The sequence below is a fragment of the Salmo salar genome, chromosome 14 (assembly GCF_965601325.2).
Source record: "Salmo salar chromosome 14, fSalSal1, whole genome shotgun sequence".
In the NCBI taxonomy this organism is placed as follows: Eukaryota; Metazoa; Chordata; class Actinopteri; order Salmoniformes; family Salmonidae; genus Salmo; species Salmo salar.
The window spans coordinates 48,308,088-48,331,500 of NC_138304.1; the positions used below are offsets into that span (position 1 = coordinate 48,308,088).

The following is a 23,413-nucleotide window of genomic DNA, read 5'->3' on the forward strand; positions in this document are numbered from 1 at the left end:
GGGAAATATGTAATGTTTCTGTGTCCCGAGAGGCACCCTATTCTCTATATAGTCCACTACTTTACTCTAAAGCACTATGGGGGAATAGGATGCCATTTTGGGACTTCTTCTCTGGCTCTCTGTATCCATCCCAAGTTGGTCTCAAAGCAACTGGAGTAACATCTGTGAGAGGCTTTTTGAGCCACTATGTTGAATAGAAATATAATATAACTAGCATAGATGTTAACTAGCATAGATGTTAACTAGCATAGATGTTAACTAGCATAGCTCTTAACTTGCATAGCTCTTAACTAGCATAGCTCTTAACTAGCATAGATGTTAACTAGCATATATGTTAACTAGCATAGATGTTAATTAGCATAGATGTTAACTAGCATAGCTCTTAACTTGCATAGCTCTTAACTAGCATAGCTCTTAACTAGCATAGATGTTAACTAGCATATATGTTAACTAGCATAGATGTTAATTAGCATAGATGTTAACTAGCATAGCTCTTAACTTGCATAGCTCTTAACTAGCATAGCTCTTAACGTGCATAGATCTTAACTAGCATAGATGTTAACTACCATAACTACCATAGCTCTTAACGTGCATAGCTCTTAACTAGCATAGATGTTAACTAGCATATATCTTAACTTGCATAGATGTTAACTTGCATATATCTTAACTTGCATAGATGTTAACTAGCATATATGTTAACTAGCATAGATGTTAACTAGCATAGATCCTAACTTGTATAGATGTTAACTAGCATAGATGTTAACTTGAATAGATGTTAACTAGCATATATGTTAACAAGCATAGATGTTAACTAGCAAAGGTCTTAACCTGCATAGACGTTAACTAGCATGTATCTTAACTTGCATAGATGTTAACTTGCATATATCTTAACTAGCATAGATGTTAACTAGCATAGACGTTAACTAGCATGTATCTTAACTAGCATAGATGTTAACTAGCATAGACGTTAACTAGCATGTATCTTAACTGGCATAGATGTTAACTGGCATAGATGTTAACTTGTAAAGTTGTTAACTAGTATATATCTTAACTAGCATAGATGTTAACTTCCATAGATGTTAACTAGCATAGATATTAACTAGCATAGACGTTAACTAGCATAGACGTTAACTAGCGTAGACGTTAACTAGCATAGATGTTAACGTACATAGATGTTAACGTACATAGATGTTAACGTACATAGATGTTAAGGTACATAGTTGTTAACGTGCTCTCCGCTTAAGTGATAACATGGCCATAAAATAACTGACTTACACAAAACACACTCCATCGTACAAACACACAACCCCTCATGCTAAGGTGCTGTGGAGCCCCGTCTCAGAGCTCCCTAGTGTTACATGAGTCTAAATGGTGCCATGTTCTTCTGGGGTATGGAAGGCCAGTGGTAGCAGTTAGCTGCCCATTAGGGTTCAGTGTTGCAGCTATGGTAGCACCCATGAGGGTTCAGTGTTGCAGCTATGGTAGCACCCATGAGGGTTCAGTGTTGCAGCTATGGTAGCACCCATGAGGGTTCAGTGTTGCAGCTATGGTAGCACCCATGAGGGTTTAGTGTTGCAGCTATGGTAGCACCCATGAGGGTTCAGTGTTGCAGCTATGGTAGCACCCATGAGGGTTCCGTGTTGCAGCTATGGTAGCACCCATGAGGGTTCAGTGTTGCAGCTATGGTAGCACCCATGAGGGTTCAGTGTTGCAGCTATGGTAGCACCCATGAGGGTTCCGTGTTGCAGCTATGGTAGCACCCATGAGGGTTTAGTGTTACGTCTATGTTAGCGCCCATTAAGACTCAGTGTTACGTCTATGTTAGCGCCCATTAGGGTTCAGTGTTACGTCTGTTAGTGCCCATTAGGGCTCAGTGTTACGTCTATGTTAGTGCCCATTAGGGCTCAGTGTTACGTCTATGTTAGTGTCCATTAGGGCTCAGTGTTACGTCTATGTTAGCGCCCATTAGGGCTCAGTGTTACGTCTATGTTAGTGTCCATTAGGGCTCAGTGTTACGTCTATGTTAGCGCCCATTAGGGCTCAGTGTTACGTCTATGTTAGCACCCATTAGGGCTCAGTGTTACGTCTGTTAGTGCACGTTAGGGCTCAGTGTTGTGGCTATAAGAAACCATCCAAGACCCATTTCACTCCAAGGCATTTTCAACCAGCTTTAACTTAGCTTAGCCTTAATGACACTCATGGTAATGTAAGAGTTATAATGTAACATACTGGTAGGCATACCTTTTAACAGTGTATAATTGACGTATGGTATTACGGTACTGTACTATTTATCTTGAACAGAGTAAGTGTTACTCATTTCAGTGTCTCTGTGACAATTGACAATAAAGTCATCTTCTATGAACCGGTATATACAGTCTTTAAGAAAACATGTGTATTTAATATAGCATGTGTATTTAATATAGCATGTCTATTTAATATAGCATGTGTATTTAAGATAGAATGTGTATTTAAGATAGCATGTGAATTTAATATAGCATGTGAATTTAATATAGCATGTGTATTTAAGATAGCATGTGTATTTAAGATAGCATGTTTATTTAATATAGCATGTGCATTTAATATAGCATGTGTATTTAATATAGCATGTGAATTTAAGATAGCATGTGTATTTAAGATAGCATGTGAATTTAAGATAGCATGTGTTTAAGATAGCATGTGTATTTAATATAGCATGTGCATTTAAGAGAGCATGTGTATTTAAGATAGCATGTGAATTTGGACAGTTAGGGCATGTTAACACCTGATTTAATTGATACAGTGTGTATAGGTAGTCTCCTCACTGCAGTGTGATTTAGGGCACATTCTGATGTTTTGCGTGTCTCTGCGCTTCGGAGAGACGACTACGTGTGTCCTTTACAGTTGGAATGTGTGACGCATCAGGCAAGTTTGCAGAAATCCAGAAATCCATTTAAGTGCAGAGGGAGCCTTGCCAAGTTCAGAGGCGCGGGGAATTTGTGTCGGTAGATTAGCCATAAATCATCCAATAGCCCAGAATGAGGAATCTAAGGGTCTGCGTCACCAGTGGCACCCTATTCCCTATGTTCCCCCATAGGGCTCTGGTCAAAAGTAGTGCACTAGAAAGGGAATAGGGTGCCATTTGGGACGAATCCCTAGAGGCCCATGGGGGTGTTTTCAGGGTGTGTTTTTTCACCCCCCTCCCTTACTAGGATTATACCCTGCCACCACTGTAAGGACATCTATTGTGGGAAGTGGAAATAAGTTTGCTGGTGACTGACGGGGAGTTTAGAGCTGTAGTGAAGTGACAGTGTGACTGATGTGTTGAGACTTCTGGCTGTTTTCTGTCTGGATCCCACCGGTCTACGGATTTTTATATATTCAACAACTTTTGACCAAAACAGGGAATAGCTGTGCTTTGGCCAGAAGTAGTGGACAGGGACGTGTCTGCTGTCACCAACTTACAGTAGTTTTGTGAGGTCAGGGACGTGCCTGCTGTCACCAACTTACAGTATTTTTGTGAGGTCAGGGACATGCCTGCTGTCACCAACTTACAGTAGTTTTGTGAGGTCAGGGACATGCCTGCTGTCACCAACTTACAGTAGCTTTGTGAGGTCAGGTACGTGTCTGCTGTCACCAACTTACAGTAGTTTTGTGAGGTCAGGGACGTGTCTGCTGTCACCAACTTACAGTAGTTTTGTGAGGTCAGGGACATGTCTGCTGTCACCGATTTACAGTAATTTTGTGAGGTCAGGGACGTGTCTGCTGTCACCAACTTACAGTAGTTTTGTGAGGTCAGGGACATGCCTGCTGTCACCAACTTACAGTAGTTTTGTGAGGTCAGGGACATGCCTGCTGTCACCAACTTACAGTTGTTTTGTGAGGTCAGGGACATGCCTGCTGTCACCAACGTACAGTAGTTTTGTGAGGTCAGGGACGTGTCTGCTGTCACCGATTTACAGTAGTTTTGTGAGGTCAGGGACATGCCTGCTGTCACCAACTTACAGTAGTTTTGTGAGGTCAGGGACATGTCTGAAGTCACCGATTTACATTAGTTTTGGGAGGTCAGGGACATGTCTGAAGTCACCGATTTACAGTAATTTTGTGAGGTCAGGGACGTGTCTGCTGTCACCAACTTACAGTAGTTTTGTGAAGTCAGGGACATGCCTGCTGTCACCAACTTACAGTAGTTTTGTGAGGTCAGGGACATGTCTGAAGTCACCGATTTACAGTAGTTTTGGGAGGTCAGGGACATGTCTGCTGTCACCAACTTACAGTAGTTTTGTGAGGTCAGGGACATGTCTGCTGTCACCGATTTACAGTAGTTTTGTGACGTCAGGGATGTGTCTGCTGTCACCAACTTACAGTAGTTTTGTTAGGTCAGGGACGTGTCTGCTGTCACCGATTTACAGTAGTTTTGTGAGTTCAGGGACGTGTCTGCTGTCACCAACTTACAGTAGTTTTGTGAGGTCAGGGACATGCCTGCTGTCACCAACTTACAGTAGCTTTGTGAGGTCAGGTACGTGTCTGCTGTCACCAACTTACAGTAGTTTTGTGAGGTCAGGGACGTGTCTGCTGTCACCAACTTACAGTAGTTTTGTGAGGTCAGGGACATGTCTGCTGTCACCGATTTACAGTAATTTTGTGAAGTCAGGGACGTGTCTGCTGTCACCAACTTACAGTAGTTTTGTGAGGTCAGGGACATGCCTGCTGTCACCAACTTACAGTAGTTTTGTGAGGTCAGGGACATGCCTGCTGTCACCAACTTACAGTTGTTTTGTGAGGTCAGGGACATGCCTGCTGTCACCAACTTACAGTAGTTTTGTGAAGTCAGGGACATGGCTGCAGTCACCGATTTACAGTAGTTTTGAAAGAACAAGGACATGTCTGCTGTCACCAACTTACAGTAATTTTGAGAGGTCAGGGACATGTCTGCTTCCTGCTTCCACATGGAGCATGCTCAGTCCAGTCACTCATGATGTGATGTTATCACTGCCTCACGGCCACGCCTCTCTCTGCCCCACCCAGCATGACGATGTCACAGACCTGTGTCAGCTTCCAGCTCTTTCTATCTAGCCTTCTCTCTCTCTCTCTCTCTCTCTCTCTATCCAGCCATTACTCTCTCTCTATCCAGCCTTCTCTCTCTCTCTCTCTCTCTCTCTCTCTCTCTCTATCCAGCCTTCTCTCTCTATCCAGCTCTCTCTCTCTCTCTCTCTATCCAGTTCTCTCTCTCTCTCTCTCTCTCTCTCTCTCTCTCTCTCTCTCTCTATCCAGCCTTCTCTCTCTATCCAGCTCTCTCTCTCTCTCTCTCTCTCTCTCTCTCTCTCTATCCAGCCCTCTCTCTTTCTATCCAGCCCTCTCTCTCTCTCTCTCTATCCAGCTATCTCTCTCTCGCTCTCTCTATCCAGCCCTCTCTCTCTCTCTCTATCCAGCCCTCTCTCTGTCTCTCTCTCTCTGTCTATCTTCATGCATTGTCGAACACGATGCACTCCCATGGTCCCATTGGCAGTGTCATCTATCCCTGTGGTTGAACCAGTATGTGTTTGTATGGTAACGTTTGCTCACAGCAGTGTCTAACTCTTCTCTCTCTCTGTCTCTTTTTCCTCCCCCTCGTCCTCTCCTCTCTCATCAGGAATGAGAGAGCACCCTCCCATCACTGTGTGTGATCTGGCGGACCATATAGAGAGGCTAAAGGCCAACGATGGCCTGCGCTTCTCGCAGGAGTACGAGGTAAGATTGCCGCCTCAGCGATGGACACCGGTTCAGCTGCCTGTAACGGTTTCTCGTAACAGGCTGTGAGCTACCCGTTCACCTCAACGCTAGAATGTGTCTTCTCTCAGAAGGATGTCAGTCTCTCCTGTGACACTCAGGGATTATCAGTCGTCAGTGACTCTCTCGCTTCCAAATAAAAAGAGAAGATTTAGACATTTGCATTTAAAGTGGCCTATTTTTCAGAAAGGAAAGCCTATATGGAGAGCAGGAGGTAAGGTTCATGTGGGACTGGAATAGAGACAGGGGAATAGAGAGGGACTGGAATAGAGACAGGGGAATAGAGAGGGACTGGGATAGAGACAGGGGAATAGAGAGGGACTGGAATAGAGACAGGGGAATAGAGAGGGACTGGGATAGAGACAGGGGAATCGAGAGGGACTGGAATAGAGACAGGGGAATAGAGAGGGACTGGGATAGAGACAGGGGAATCGAGAGGGACTGGAATAGAGACGGGAATAGAGAGGGACTGGGATAGAGACAGGGGAATAGAGAGGGACTGGAATAGAGACAGGGGAATAGAGAGGGACTGGGATAGAGACAGGGGAATAGAGAGGGACTGGGATAGAGACAGGGGAATAGAGAGGGACTGGGATAGAGACAGGGGAATAGAGAGGGACTGGGATAGAGACAGGGGAATAGAGAGGGACTGGAATAGAGACAGGGGAATAGAGTGGGACTGGAATAGAGACAGGGGAATAGAGAGGGACTGGAATAGAGACAGGGGAATAGAGAGGGACTGGGATAGAGACAGGGGAATAGAGAGGGACTGCAATAGAGACAGGGGAATAGAGAGAGACTGGGATAGAGACAGGGGAATAGAGAGGGACTGGAATAGAGACAGGGGAATAGAGAGGGACTGGGATAGAGACAGGGGAATAGAGACAGGGGAATAGAGAGGGACTGGGATAGAGACAGGGGAATCGAGAGGGACTGGAATAGAGACAGGGGAATAGAGAGGGACTGGGATAGAGACAGGGGAATCGAGAGGGACTGGAATAGAGACAGGGGAATAGAGAGGGACTGGGATAGAGACAGGGGAATAGAGAGTGACTGGAATAGAGACAGGGGAATAGAGAGGGACTGGGATAGAGACAGGGGAATAGAGAGGGACTGGGATAGAGACAGGGGAATAGAGAGGGACTGGAATAGAGACAGGGGAATAGAGAGGGACTGGGATAGAGACAGGGGAATAGAGAGGGAAAGAAGGGAAGATATTCAGTCACAAATGGCACCCTATTCCCCAAGTAGTGCACTACATAGGGAATAGGGTGCCATTTTGGGAGGCATCCTCAAGTCAGTCATGTCTGTTCCCTCAGTTCCTCTAGTCAAGGAAGACCCCCTCCCTTGTGGCACAGATGGTGTGTGTGTGTGTGTGTGTGTGTGTGTGTGTGTGTGTGAGCGTCCACGGCGGTGCCAGGGGAGGCAGCGTGGCGCCACTCGGCCGGTTTGTCACGTTCGCCGGCTGTTCCCGCTGTGTACTACCCTCCCCCTGGGTACATAGTCTGGATAGGCCCTGGCTGTTCCCGCTGTGCACTTCCCTCCCCCTGGATACATAGTCTGGATAAGTCCTGGCTGTTCCCGCTGTGCACGTCCCTCCCCCTGGGTACACAGTCTGGATAGGCCCTGGCTGTTCCTGTCCTGGTGCTGTATGCCGGCCCGGGTCTCTCATCATGCATGGGAGGGTCTTCTAGAGACAAACAGACACTACATCATTCGTGCACTACTTTTACCTAGACAGGTTTTGAATGCAGTCTAGATGGTTTGGACTGGCTGATCCAGGGTCAGTCTAGATGGTTTGGACTGGCTGATCCAGGGTCAGTCTAGATGGTTTGGACTGGCTGATCCAGGGTCAGTCTAGATGGTTTGGACTGGCTGATCCAGGGTCAGTCTAGATGGTTTGGACTGGCTGATCCAGGGTCAGTCTAGATGGTTTGGACTGGCTGATCCAGGGTAATATAGGTTGTGTTGGATCAGAATCCTACATGGACAGAGTTAGGCTAACTATCCTCCTAACATTCATTAACAATACAATTCTAGTTTTGTATTCTAAGTGGAATGGATATCTCTTGATGCCAGGATTTTTTATTTAACCTTTATTTAATTAGACAAGTCAGTCTTATTTACAACGACGGCCATACGTCGGCCAAACCCGGACAACGCTGGGGCCAATTGTGCGCCGCCCAATCACGGCCGGATGTGATACAGCCTGGAATCGAACCAGGGTGTCTGTAGTGACACCTCTAGCACTGAGATGTAGTGCCTTAGACCGCTGTGCCACTCGGGAGCCCCATAGAGAGAATGTCTGTCTATCTATAGTTGTAGCTGGCTGATTCCCAGGTATAGTAGTATAGGACTGTAGGGATGATTGGCAGGCTGATGCTTGCTTCATCCAGGGTACAGTACTCTTGCTATAATGAGCATAGTGTGTCAATCATAACGTGTAGCTACACAGGCTCCATCTCACCCAGACAGGCTGTTTTCTCCCTGTGGAAGAGATCTCCTGCCGTCTAGCCTGCACTTATAGTTCTATCATTATCTACATCCAACGCTCTCTTCCTCTCTTCTCACCCCTCTCTTCTCCTCTCCTCTCCTCCTCACCTCTCCTCTCCTTCTCTCCCCTCCTCCCCTCTCCTCCCCTCTCCTCTTCTCCTCCCCTCTCCTCCTCTCTTCTCACCCCTCCTCCCCTCTCTTCTCTCCTCTCCTCCTCTTCTCCTCTCTTCTCTCCTCCCTTCTCCAATCCTCTCCTCCTCTCTTCTCTCCTCTCCTCCTCTCCTCCTCTCTTCTCTCCTCTCCTCCTGTCTTCTCCCCTCGCCTCCTCACCTCTCCTCCTCTCCTCTCCTTCTCTCTCCTCCCCTCCTCCTCCCCTCCCCTCTCCTCCTCTCTCCTCTCCTCCTCTCTCCTCTCCTCCTCTCTCCTCTCCTCCTCTCTCCTCTCCTCCTCTCTTCTCTCCTCTCCTCCCCTCTCCTCCTCTCCTCTCCTCCCCTCTCCTCCTCTCCTCCCCTCCTCCCTCCTCTCCTCTCCAGCCTGTCAGAGAGAGTTGTACTGGCTTGGCGCTGTCTCTTTTGTTTACCAGAAGTTGTCCGTCTAGCATGCCCGCTCTTCGCTGTTTTCTCAAAACGTGTTGAACGCCCGCGACATGTTTTGACTGCAAAATGAAAATGTTCCTTAACGAACAGGCAGGTAGGCGGCTGACAGACAAGCTGGCTGTGTGGTGCTGCTCGTCAGTGATTCCATGTAAATCATCTCTCACTACCTGGCTGTTTATGCCTCAGCTCCGTAACAGACTCGCTTTGTTTACTGTGAAGGAGAAAGTTGTTTCTTCATATCGTCCTCTGAGGAAAAGGTTTAAATGGCCTTCATCAGAATAGACCATACCCGGTATTACAGTATACACAATACCCAGTATTACAGTATACACATCAGAATGGACCATACCCAGTATTACAGTATACACATCAGAATGGACCATACCCAGTATTACAGTATACACATCAGAATGGACCATACCCAGTATTACAGTATACACATCAGAATGGGAGGAGACAGAGTATTACAGTATACACATCAGAATGGGAGAAGACAGTTATTTTCTGAGTCTCTCACCTGGTATCCTCAAAGACTTTGATTTGTCATATGCGCCAAATAGAACAGGTGTAGACATTACCGGGAAACGCTTACTTACAAGCCCTTAACCAACAATACAGTTTTAAGAAAAATCTTGAGTTAAGAATTTTTTTACTAAATAAACTAAAGTAAAAAATAAAAATAACAAAAGAGAGCAACAATAAAATAACAATGTGGAGGTTATATACAGGGTGTTACGGTACAGAGTCAATGTGGAGGCTATATACAGGGTGTTACGGTACAGAGTCAATGTGGAGGCTATATACAGGGGGTACCGGTACAGAGTCAATGTGGAGGCTATATACAGGGGGTACTGGTACAGAGTCAATGTGGAGGCTATATACAGGGGGTACCGGTACAGAGTCAACGTGGAGGCTATATACAGGGGGTACTGGTACAGAGTCAATGTGGAGGCTAAATACAGGGGGTACTGTTACAGAGTCAATGTGGAGACTATATACAGGGGGTACTGGTACAGAGTCAATGTGGAGACTATATACAGGGGGTACCGGTACAGAGCTAATGTGGAGACTATATACAGGGTGTACTGGTACAGAGTCAATGTGGAGACTATATACAGGGGGTACCGGTACAGAGTCAATGTGGAGGCTATATACAGGGGGTACCGGTACAGCGTCAATGTGGAGGCTATATACAGGGTGTTATGGTACAGAGTCAATGTGGAGGCTATATTTACATTTACATTACATTTAAGTCATTTAGCAGACGCTCTTATCCAGAGCGACTTACAAAATGGTGCATTCACCTTATGATATCCAGTGGAACAACCACTTTACAATAGTGCATCTAAATCTTTTAAGGGGGGGGGGGGGGGGGGGGGGGGGGGGGTTAGAAGGATTACTTTATCCTATCCTAGGTATTCCTTAAAGAGGTGGGGTTTCAGGTGTCTCCGGAAGGTGGTGATTGACTCCGCTGTCCTGGCGTCGTGAGGGAGCTTGTTCCACCATTGGGGTGCCAGAGCAGCGAACAGTTTTGACTGGGCTGAGCGGGAACTGTGCTTCCTCAGAGGTAGGGGGGCCAGCAGGCCAGTGGTGGATGAACGCAGTGCCCTTGTTTGGGTGTAGGGCCTGATCAGAGCCTGAAGGTATGGAGGTGCCGTTCCCTTCACAGCTCCGTAGGCAATCACCATGGTCTTGTAGCGGATGCGAGCTTCAACTGGAAGCCAGTGGAGAGAGCGGAGGAGCGGGGTGACGTGAGAGAACTTGGGAAGGTTGAACACCAGACGGGCTGCGGCGTTCTGGATGAGTTGTAGGGGTTTAATGGCACAGGCAGGGAGCCCAGCCAACAGCGAGTTGCAGTAATCCAGACGGGAGATGACAAGTGCCTGGATTAGGACCTGCGCCGCTTCCTGTGTGAGGCAGGGTCGTACTCTGCGAATGTTGTAGAGCATGAACCTACAGGATCGGGTCACCGCCTTGATGTTAGTGGAGAACGACAGGGTGTTGTCCAGGATCACGCCAAGGTTCTTAGCACTCTGGGAGGAGGACACAAGGGAGTTGTCAACCGTGATGGCGAGATCATGGAACGGGCAGTCCTTCCCCGGGAGGAAGAGCAGCTCCGTCTTGCCGAGGTTCAGCTTGAGCTGGTGATCCGTCATCCACACTGATATGTCTGACAGACATGCAGAGATGCGATTCGCCGCCTGGTTATCAGAAGGGGGAAAGGAGAAGATTAATTGTGTGTCGTCTGCATAGCAATGATAGGAGAGACCATGTGAGGATATGACAGAGCCAAGTGACTTGGTGTATAGCGAGAATAGGAGAGGGCCTAGAACAGAGCCCTGGGGGACACCAGTGGTGAGAGCGCATGGTGCGGAGACAGATTCTCGCCACGCCACCTGGTAGGAGCGACCTGTCAGGTAGGACACAATCCAAGCGTGGGCCGCGCCGGAGATGCCCAACTCGGAGAGGGTGGAGAGGAGGATCTGATGGTTCACAGTATCAAAGGCAGCAGATAGGTCTAGAAGGATGAGAGCAGAGGAGAGAGAGTTAGCTTTAGCAGTGCGGAGAGCCTCCGTGACACAGAGAAGAGCAGTCTCAGTTGAATGCCCAGTCTTGAAACCTGACTGATTAGGATCAAGAAGGTCATTCTGAGAGAGATAGCAGGAGAGCTGGCCAAGGACGGCACGTTCAAGAGTTTTGGAGAGAAAAGAAAGAAGGGATACTGGTCTGTAGTTGTTGACATCGGAGGGATCGAGTGTAGGTTTTTTCAGAAGGGGTGCAACTCTCGCTCTCTTGAAGACGGAAGGGACGTAGCCAGCGGTCAAGGATGAGTTGATGAGCGAGGTGAGGAAGGGGAGAAGGTCTCCGGAAATGGTCTGGAGAAGAGAGGAGGGGATAGGGTCAAGTGGGCAGGTTGTTGGGCGGCCGGCCGTCACAAGACGCGAGATTTCATCTGGAGAGAGAGGGGAGAAAGAGGTCAAAGCACAGGGTAGGGCAGTGTGAGCAGGACCAGCGGTGTCGTTTGACTTAGCAAACGAGGATCGGATATCGTCAACCTTCTTTTCAAAATGGTTGACGAAGTCATCCGCAGAGAGGGAGGAGGGGGGGGGGGGGAGGAGGATTCAGGAGGGAGGAGAAGGTAGCAAAGAGCTTCCTAGGGTTAGAGGCAGATGCTTGGAATTTAGAGTGGTAGAAAGTGGCTTTAGCAGCAGAGACAGAAGAGGAGAATGTAGAGAGGAGTGAGTGAAAGGATGCCAGGTCCGCAGGGAGGCGAGTTTTCCTCCATTTCCGCTCGGCTGCCCGGAGCCTTGTTCTGTGAGCTCGTAGTGAGTCGTCGAGCCACGGAGCAGGAGGGGAGGACCGAGCCGGCCTGGAGGATAGGGGACAGAGAAAATCAAAGGATGCAGAAAGGGAGGAGAGGAGGGTTGAGGAGGCAGAATCAGGAAATAGGTTGGAGAAGGTTTGAGCAGAGGGAAGAGATGATAGGCTGGAAGAGGAGAGAGTAGCGGGAGAGAGAGAGCGAAGGTTGGGACGGCGCAATACCATCCGAGTAGGGGCAGAGTGAGAAGTGTTGGATGAGAGCAAGAGGGAAAAGGATACAAGGTAGTGGTCGGAGATTTGGAGGGGAGTTGCAATGAGATTAGTGGAAGAACAGCATCTAGTAAAGATGAGGTCAAGCGTATTGCCTGCCTTGTGAGTAGGTGAGAGGGTGAGGTCAAAAGAGGAGAGGAGTGGAAAGAAGGAGGCAGAGAGGAATGAGTCAAAGGTAGACGTGGGGAGGTTAAAGTCACCCAGAACTGTGAGAGGTGAGCCATCCTCAGGAAAGGAACTTATCAAGGCGTCAAGCTCATTGATGAACTCTCCAAGGGAACCTGGAGGGCGATAAATGATAAGGATGTTAAGCTTGAAAGGGCTGGTAACTGTGACAGCATGGAATTCAAATGAGGAGATAGACAGATGGGTCAGGGGAGAAAGAGAGAATGTCCACTTGGGAGAGATGAGGATTCCAGTGCCACCACCCCGCTGGCTCGATGCTCTAGGGGTATGCGAGAACACGTGGGCAGACGAAGAGAGAGCAGTAGGAGTAGCAGTGTTATCTGTGGTAATGCATGTTTCCGTCAGCGCCAGGAAGTCTAGGGACTGGAGGGTAGCATAGGCTGAGATGAACTCAGCCTTGTTGGCTGCAGACCGGCAGTTCCAGAGGCTGCCGGAGACCTGGAACTCCACGTGGGTCGTGCGCGCTGGGACCACCAGGTTAGAGTGGCAGCGGCCACGCGGTGTGAAGCGTTTGTATGGCCTGTGCAGAGAGGAGAGAACAGGGATAGACAGACACACTATATACAGGGGGTACCAGTACAGAGTCAGTGTGGAGGATATATACAGGGTGTTACGGTACAGAGTCAATGTGCGAGGGTACAGGTTAGTCAATATAGACTATGTCGTGCCCTCTTCAAGACTGTCTTAGTGTGTTTGGACCATGATAGTTTGTTGGTGATGTGGACACCAAGGAACTTGAAGCTCTCAACCTGCTCCACTACAGCCCTGTCGATGTGAATGTAGGTGTACTCGGCCCTCCTTTTCCTGTAGTCCACAATCAGCTCCTTTGTCTTGATCACGTTGAGGGAGAGGTTGTTGTCCTGGCACCACATGGCCAGGTCTCTGACCTCCTCCCTATAGGCTGTCTCATCGTTGTTGGTAGTCAGGTCTACCACTGTTGTCATCGGCAACTTAATGATGGTGTTGGAGTTGTGCCTGGCCGTGCAGTCGTGGGTGAACAGTGAGTACAGGAGGGGACTAAGTACACACCCCTGAGGGGCCCCAGTGTTAAGGATCAGCGTGGTGGATGTGTTGTTACCTACCCTTAACACCTGGGGGGCGGCCCGTCAGGAAGTCCATGATCCAGTTGCAGAGGGAGGTGTTTAGACCCAGGGTCCTTAGCTTAGTGATGAGCTTTGAGGGCACTATGGTGTTAAACTTTGAGCTGTAGTCAATGAACAGCATTCTCACATAGGTGTTCCTTTTGTCCAGGTGGGAAAGGGCGGTGTGGAGTGCAATAGAGATTGCGTCATCTGTGATTCTGTTGAGGCGGTATGCAAATTGAAGTGGGTCTTGAGTTGAAGGTTTCTGGGAATTAGACACATATGGGTCTTTCTATTGACTAGGGTACCGCTGAGGATTTCCTACACTGGACAACTTGTTACAGGTGTTGATCAGTCATTTATAATTATCTGCCAGTTTTTTGTCAAGTCATTACATGAAGATATAAGGGGGATTCATAGCCTATAATCAATTAAATTCACGAGTTGATTCAGAACCATATGTTTTAGCCTTTGTTATGGTTGATGTCTTGACAGATTTGTCCAAAATCGTGTGACATTAAACATTCCTTCTCTGTCCTTGCATTTATGGCAGTGTAAATTGTTATATCATACAGTATATGAAGCATTAATCAGTTAAATTGACTTTGAACCCTGTAAGAATCCTGGATCAAGCTGTTGGACAGTCTATGGTTTTTAGAGATCTCAGAAATACAGTGATTTTGGAATGAGATGTTCGACAAGCAGGTGTCCACATACTTTTGGTCATATAGTGCACTTAAAACCTAATTTCATCAATATGGTTTTTAATAATAATGCATTTGGCACTAAACTGTCTCCATATATACTTCATTTTTTTCGACTGGTGTTGGGGGACTTTCAGACTGGTGTAGTGAGACCTGTGAGACCCAGAACAAAACAACATGTTTTGTGTTGTTGTATAGGATGTATAGTCCTAGACCTGTGTTGTTGTATAGTCCTAGACCTGTGTTGTTGTATAGGATGTATAGTCCTGGACCTGTGTTGTTGTATAGGATGTATAGTCCTAGACCTGTGTTGTTGTATAGTCCTAGACCTGTGTTGTTGTATAGTCCTAGGCCTGTGTTGTTGTATAGTCCTAGGCCTGTGTTGTTTTATAGGATGTATAGTCCTGGACCTGTGTTGTTGTATAGGATGTATAGTCCTAGACCTGTGTTGTTGTATAGTCCTAGGCCTGTGTTGTTGTATAGTCCTAGGCCTGTGTTGTTTTATAGGATGTATAGTCCTAGACCTGTGTTGTTGTATAGTCCTAGACCTGTGTTGTTGTATAGGATGTATAGTCCTAGACCTGTGTTGTTGTATAGGATGTTTAGTCCTAGACCTGTGTTGTTGTATAGTCCTAGACCTGTGTTGTTGTATAGTCCTAGGCCTGTGTTGTTGTATAGTCCTAGGCCTGTGTTGTTGTATAGGATGTATAGTCCTGGACCTGTGTTGTTGTATATGATGTATAGTCCTAGACCTGTGTTGTTGTATAGTCCTAGACCTGTGTTGTTGTATAGTCCTAGACCTGTGTTGTTGTATAGTCCTAGGCCTGTGTTATTGTATAGGATGTATAGTCCTACACTAAAAATAGTACTGGTCAGGACGTGACATTACCCCCCCAAAGGTGCAGACCCTGTATGCACCTCAACAAAAAAATACAAAAAATAAACCCCTAACTAAAGGGAGGGAAGGGAGGGTGGCTGCCGTCAACGACGGCTCCTGTGCTACACCCCCCCCCCCCACCCTAACCCACCTATACTGGAGGTGGATCAGGCTCAGGTCTACTTCCTCTACCCAACCTGTCCACCCCTGCTGAATGCTCAGGGCTGTAGAGCGTCTCTGGGAGCTCCGGACTGTAAGCCGACTCTGGAAGCTCCAGACTGTAGGAAGACTCACTTGGCTCCGGACTGCAGGCAGACTCACTCTGCTCCGGACTGCAGTCAGACTCACTCGGCTCCGGACTGCAGTCAGACTCACTCGGCGCCGGACAGTAGGCCGTCTCACTCGGTTCCGGACAGTAGGCCGTCTCACTCGGTTCCGGACAGTAGGCCGTCTCACTCGGTTCCGGACAGTAGGCCATCTCACTCGGTTCCGGACTAGACACTGTTGCCGGACACTCTGGATGAGGTACTGTTGCCGGACACTCTGGACGAGGTACTGTTGCCGGACACTCTGGACGAGGTACTGTTGCCGAACACTCTGGACGAGGTACTGTTGCCGGACACTCGGGACTGGGCTGACGCGTGGTGCTGGTACTGGATGTGCCAGTTTGGGAACACGTACCTCAGGGCTAGTGCGGGGAGCAGGAACCGGCCAAGTTGGACTGGGCTGACGCACTGGAAGCCTGATGCGTGGTGCTGGTACTGGATGTGCCAGTTTGGGGACACGCACTTCAGGGCTAGTGTGGGGAGCAGGAACGGGCTGAGTTGGACTGGGCTGACGCACTGGAAGCCTGATGCGTGGTGCTGGTACTGGAGGTATCAGACTGGAGACACGCACTTCAAGGCTAGTGCGAGGAGCGGGAACAGGACGTACTGGACTGGGCTGATGCACTGGACCATAGAGGCGCACTGGCGGTCTCGAGCGCAGGACTGGCACCGCCCGCACTGGCTGGGTGCCCAATTCCCCCTGGCAAATGCGGGGCGCTGGCACTGCGCACACCGGCCTAAAAACACTTGGCCTCTCCACAGTACGCAATAACCCGAAGCACGGGACCTGTCCAGTCAAAGGTTGCTCAACAAAAGCACGGGGATTTGGCTTGGGGCTTAATCCTTGCCCAGCCCAACTACCCGTGTGCCCCCCCCCCCAAGAAAATATTGGGGCGGCCTCTCCACCTTTACCTGCTTCCCAGGCAGGCTGTCACAATGATCCAGTAGTTGTTCCCACGTCCAGTCAATCCTTGCCTCTAATACCTCCAGCGACCAGGATGCCATTACCTCCCGAGCGCGCTGTTTTCTCCACTCCAGGTGCTGCTCCCGACAGTCCACCCGTTGCTCCTTCCTCCGCTGCTTGGTCCTTGGTTGGTGGGAGATTCTGTCAAGGTTGTCGTAGGGTAAAGTGGACCAAGACGCAGCGGGGAAATGTGCACTCATCTTATTTTATTAAATGGACAAGAAGGTGACGCAAAACAACACGTACACAAAAAAAACACAACGACTAATAACAGGCCGATAAGGCACAAAGCTATACACAGCACAATCTCCCACCAAAACCCCATGAAAACAAACTCCTAATTATAGGATCTTCAATCAGAAGCAACGATAACCAGCTGCTTCCAATTGAAGGTCCAACCCCAATAAACTAAACATAGAAATAGACTAGACTAGACAGAACATAGAAATACACTAACATAGAACAGATCCCAAAAACCCCGGAATACATAAATCAAACACCCCTCTAAACACACAACCACCCCGAACCACATAAAACAAATACCCTCTGCCACGTCCTGACCAAACTACAATAACAAATAACCCCTATTACTGGTCAGGACGTGACAGAAAGACCCATATCCTTGTTCTTTATTTATAGAAAGACCCATATCCTGATGATCTATTTATAGAAAGACCCATATCCTTGTTCTTTATTTATAGAAAGGCCCGTATCCTGATGATTTATTTATAGAAAGACCCATATCCTGATGATTTGTTTATAGAAAGTCCCATATCCTGATGATTTATTTATAGAAAGACCCATATCCTTGTTCTTTATTTATAGAAAGACCCATATCCTGATGATTTATTTATAGAAAGACCCATATCCTGATGATTTATTTATAGAAAGACCCATATCCTTGTTCTTTATTTATAGAAAGACCCGTATCCTGATGATTTATTTATAGAAAGACCCATATCCTTGTTCTTTATTTATAGAAAGACCCATATCCTGATGATTTGTTTATAGAAAGACCCATATCCTTGTTCTTTATTTATAGAAAGACCCATATCCTTGTTCTTTATTTATAGAAAGACCCATATCCTGATGATTTGTTTATAGAAAGACCCATATCCTTGTTCTTTATTTATAGAAAGACCCATATCCTGATGATTTATTTATAGAAAGACCCATATCCTGATTCTGTCAGAAACACTTCTATGGTGTCCAACTCTCCAGGAATCAGCGTGTACCTTATACTATTCCCAGAATAGTATTTTTAATTCTTGAATTTAAATAGTATTTTATTGAACCTTTATTTAACTAGGCAAGTCAGTTAAAAACAAATTCTTATTTACAATGACGGCCTACCCCGGCCTAACCCGGACGACGCTGAAATGTATGAAATGTATGTATTCACTACTGTAAGTCGCTCTGGATAAGAGCGTCTGCTAAATGACTAAAATGTAAAATGTAGAAAATGGGCCAATTGTGCGCCGCCCTTTTTTTTCTGTTCACGCTAATATTTTGCAACCACATCCTAGAAAGACCCTCCTTCAATTTGATTTGGAAGTAACAGATTAGACCTCATGGTAATGTCTCTGGACCACTTAAACAGCAGTGGCCTTAATGGTAATTAAACTATGGGAAGGTAATAGACAGGTCTTTATAGTAAGACTAATGGACTGATGCAGTAGGTTACAAAGAGCAGTGTTAGTCCTAACCCGGGGTCGAAGGGAAGGTGAGCAGCTGGGTGATTGATGGACATGGTGCCGGTGTGAGCCTGTTGGATCAATGCACAACAACGAGCGACTGTGTGACATTATCGAGCGGCGAGGAGTGGCGGGGGGGAAAGAGGCTGTCGCTGTATCACCCAGACATCAATAGGGGGTGGGAGGAGAGCAACAGAGGGTGGGGGGAAAGGGTAGATGGAGAGAGATAGAGACAGAGAAAGAGGTGCGACAGCGAGAGAGAGAGAGAGAGAGAGAGAGAGAGAGAAGGTTAAAGAAGTTTTTTTAATGAATTAATGTTTTTTTACTGACTGTGAAGTCAGCAGCAGTAGTAATTCAATATGGCCGCCCCAGGGGAGTGGCTGAGGAGCCTGTAGCTTGACTGCCTGTAAGCCTTTATTTATGTTGGAATACACACACTTGTTAATGACTGGTGATGTACAACCTACCCTCTGTGATAGCCTGAGGACTTAATGTCTCTTTCCCTCTCTCTCTCTCTCTCTCTCTGTCCATTTCTCGCTCTCTGTCCATCTCTCTCTCTGTCCATCTCTCTCTCTCTCCATCTCTCTCTCTGTCCATCTCTCTCTCTCTCTGTCCATCTCTCTCTCTCTGTCCATCTCTCTCTGTCCATCTCTCTCTCTCTCTCTCCATCTCTCTCTCTGTCCATCTCTCTCTCTCTGTCCATCTCTCTCTCTCATCTCTCTCTCTCTGTCCATCTCCATCTCTCTTTCTCTCTCTGTCCATCTCCATCTCTCTCCCTGTCATCTCAATCTCTCTTTCTTTACGCTCTCTCTTCCTCCCTCCCTCTTTCCCTTCCTCTCTCCTCTCTGTCTTCTCTCCATCAGTCCATAGATCCTGCCCAGCAGTTCACCTGGGAGAATTCCAACATGGAGGTGAACAAACCAAAGAACCGCTATGCTAATGTCATCTCATATGACCACTCCAGAGTCGTCCTGACGTCTGTCGATGGTGAGTAGCTCCTCAGCTTTGTTTATAACTTCCCAATAGACTTTTCAGACACCATTGACTCACTGTCAGACTCCGACAGCTGTATAACATGTCTTCCTTCATTCACCCCTGTAGTAAAAGGTACATACCGTATATCGTCAGTGTTTGAAGCTTGGTGAATTGAGACCTGGCTCCAACAGCCACTCATTCACCTCAACTTCTCTGGAAATACGGTATCTCTATTATTCTGTATCTCATACCCTCTCCCCATACCCTCTCCCCTCCCCCATCCGCTCTCCCCTCCCCATACCCTCTCCCCTCCCTCATACCCTCCCTCCATCCCCTCCCTCCATCCCCTCTCCCCATACCCTCTCCCCATCCCCTCTCCCCTCCCCATACCCTCTCCCCTCCCTCATACCCTCCCTCCATCCCCTCCCTCCATACCCTCTCCCCATACCCTCTCCCCTCTCCCCATACCCTCTCCCCTCCCCCATCCCCTCTCCCCTCCCCATACCCTCTCCCCTCCCTCATACCCTCCCTCCATCCCCTCCCTCCATCCCCTCTCCCCATACCCTCTCCCCTCCCTCCATCCCCTCTCCCCATACCCTCTCCCCTCCCTCCATGCCCTCTCCCCATACCCTCTCCCCTCCCTCCATCCCCTCTCCCCTCCCTCCATCCCCTCTCCCCATACCCTCTCCCCTCCCTCCATGCCCTCTCCCCATACCCTCTCCCCTCCCTCCATGCCCTCTCCCCATACCCTCTCCCCTCCCTCCATGCCCTCTCCCCATACCCTCTCCCCTCCCTCCATGCCCTCTCCCCATACCCTCTCCCCTCCCTCCATCCCCTCTCCCCATACCCTCTCCCCTCCCTCCATGCCCTCTCCCCATACCCTCTCCGCTCTCCCCTCCCTCCATACCCTCTCCCCTCCCCCATCCCCTCTCCCCTCCCTCTATCCCCTCCCTATCCCCTCCCCCATCCCCTATCCCCTCCCTCCATCCCATCCCCCATCCCCTCTCCCCTCCCTCCATCCCCTCCCTCCATACCCTCTCCCCTCCCTCCATCCCCTCTCCCCATACCCTCTCCTCTCCCCCATGCCCTCTCCCCTCCCTCCATCCCCTCTCTCCATACCCTCTCCTCTCCCCCATGCCCTCTCCCCATACCCTCTCCTCTCCCCCATGCCCTCTCCCCTCCCTCCATCCCCTCCCTCCATACCCTCTCCCCTCCCTCCATCCCCTCTCCCCATACCCTCTCCTCTCCCCCATGCCCTCTCCCCTCCCTCCATCCCATCCCCCATCCCCTCTCCCCTCCCTCCATCCCCTCCCTCCATACCCTCTCCTCTCCCCCATACCCTCTCCTCTCCCCCATGCCCTCTCCCCTTCCTCCATCCCCTCCCTCCATCCCCTCTCCCCATACCCTCTCCCCTCCCTCCATGCCCTCTCCCCATACCCTCTCCCCTCCCTCCATACCCTCTCCCCTCCCTCCATACTCTCTCCCCATACCCTCTCCGCTCTCCCCTCCCTCCATACCCTCTCCCCTCCCCCATCCCCTCTCCCCTCCCTCTATCCCCTCCCTATCCCCTCCCCCATCCCCTATCCCCTCCCTCCATCCCCTCCCTCCATCCCCTCTCCCCATGCCCTCTCCCCTCCCCCATCCCCTCTCCCCATGCCCTCTCCCCTCCCTCCATCCCATCCCCCATCCCCTCTCCCCTCCCTCCATCCCCTCCCTCCATACCCTCTCCTCTCCCCCATACCCTCTCCTCTCCCCCATGCCCTCTCCCCTCCCTCCATCCCCTCTCCCCATGCCCTCTCCCCTCCCCCATCCCCTCTCCCCATGCCCTCTCCCCTCCCTCCATCCCCTCTCCCCTCCCCTCTCCCCATGCCCTCTCCCCTCCCTCCCTCCCTCCCTCCATCCCCTCTCCCCTCCCTCTATCCCCTCCCTCCATCCCCTCTCCCCATGCCCTCTCCCCTCCCCCATCCCCTCTCCCCATGCCCTCTCCCCTCCCCCATCCCCTCTCCCCATGCCCTCTCCCCTCCCTCCATGCCCTCTCCCCTCCCTCCATCCCCTCTCCCCTCCCCTCTCCCCATGCCCTCTCCCCTCCCTCCATCCCCTCTCCCCATGCCCTCTCCCCTCCCTCCATGCCCTCTCCCCTCCCTCCATGCCCTCTCTCTCTCTCTCTCTCTCAGCTGTTCCTGGTAGTGACTACATCAACGCCAACTACATAGACGGCTACAGGAAACAGAACGCCTACATCGCTACGCAGGGCCCGCTTCCCGAGACCCTCAGCGACTTCTGGAGGATGGTGTGGGAGCAGAGGGCTCACACTATCGTCATGATGACACGACTGGAGGAGAAGTCACGCGTGAGTACAATGACTCTGACCAGGTGTACTGTACATACCGCAGGTCTCACTGGTACAACCATCCCTTTCAGGAGATGTCCCTCTTGCTGTACTTCTGTAACCATATAGCTGTCTTGTTATTGTTGTTGTCCATTGTTTGTCTTACGTTGAAGACCTGATCTATGAGTCACTTCTCAGGCCTTTGGACCACTTGTCAGTCCTAACAGCCCCTCCATACTGCCATGCTTTACACAATGATGACAGAGCAGGGACTTCCTATATAATACCTTGACCTGGCCCAGATCACATGACAGTCCTGTAGTCAACAATGTCCCTTCTGCTGTTCTAGGACCAGAGTACTAAGTCTATCTGATCATATTTATTGTTACCATGAGTCAGCTATGACAGAGATACCCAACCCTGTCTCACACACACACACACACACACACACACACACACACACACACACACACACACACACACACACACACACACACACACAGACCTGACATCCACCCTGCTGGCCTGCATCAGCTATGACAGAGATACCCTACCCTGTCTCACACACACACACACACACACACACAGACCTGACATCCACCCTGCTGGCCTGCATCAGCTATGACGCCATAGAAAGACAATTACTCCTGTTCTGTGCCTGTGCAGTGGAGAGATGGAGAGATGTTTCCAGACAGAGACATATAATGAGGCTGTAGAGGTGAAGGTCAGATAGAAGATAGGAGAGACAGAGATAATAGAGGACGTAAAACAGACAGAGAAAGATAATGAGGCTGTAGAGGTGAAGGTCAGGTAGAAGATAGGAGAGACAGAGATAATAGAGGACATAAAACAGACAGAGACATATAATGAGGCTGTAGAGGTGAAGGTCAGATAGAAGATAGGAGAGACAGAGATAATAGAGGACATGTAAAACAGACAGAGATAATAGAGGACAGAGGACATGTAAAACAGACAGAGATAATAGAGGACAGAGGACATGTAAAACAGACAGAGATAATAGAGGACATGTAAAACAGACAGAGATAATAGAGGACAGAGGACATGTAAAACAGACAGAGATAATAGAGGACATGTAAAACAGACAGAGATAATAGGGGACATGTAAAACAGACAGAGATAATAGAGGACATGTAAAACAGACTGATAGAACAGCAGCCGTGTGACTCAGTCTGACAGAGGAGGCTTCAGTCACTCAAACACTAGGGGGGTGTGGTGACGTGTGTCTCTGACGGGGCCTGTTTGTGGCAGTGTGAGAACAGAGATGGAGGATAGAGGTGTCTGGTTTGTTTACATCCTCTGGACTGAGAGACACAATGATCTCTGTCTGAACTGAGAGACACAATGATCTCTGTCTGGACTGAGAGACACAATGATCTCTGTCTGGACTGAGAGACACAATGATCTCTGTCTGAACTGAGAGACACAATGATCTCTGTCTGGACTGAGAGACACAATGATCTCTGTCTGAACTGAGAGACACAATGATCTCTGTCTGAACTGAGAGACACAATGATCTCTGTCTGAACTGAGAGACACAATGATCTCTGTCTGAACTGAGAGACACAATGATCTCTGTCTGAACTGAGAGACACAATGATCTCTGTCTGAACTGAGAGACACAATGATCTCTGTCTGAACTGAGAGACACAATGATCTCTGTCTGGACTGAGAGACACAATGATCTCTGTCTGGACTGAGAGACACAATGATCTCTGTCTGAACTGAGAGACACAATGATCTCTGTCTGAACTGAGACACAATGATCTCTGTCTGGACTGAGAGACACAATGATCTCTGTCTGAACTGAGAGACACAATGATCTCTGTCTGA

The 23,413-nt window shown here is 48.9% G+C and overlaps 1 protein-coding gene across 8 annotated transcripts in view; it reads left to right on the top strand.

Moving 5' to 3' along the window:
* The window catches only part of LOC106569653 (receptor-type tyrosine-protein phosphatase F), a 470,260-nt gene that overhangs the window by 413,759 nt on the left and 33,088 nt on the right, over positions 1-23,413 (top strand). For all 8 annotated transcript variants that reach the window (XM_082961019.1, XM_082961018.1, XM_082961020.1 and 5 more), the window contains 3 exons: positions 5,609-5,706; positions 19,122-19,245; positions 21,408-21,583. In XM_082961019.1, the coding sequence (XP_082817145.1) occupies positions 5,609-5,706; positions 19,122-19,245; positions 21,408-21,583 (398 nt within the window). The remainder of the gene's footprint in view (positions 1-5,608; positions 5,707-19,121; positions 19,246-21,407; positions 21,584-23,413) is intronic.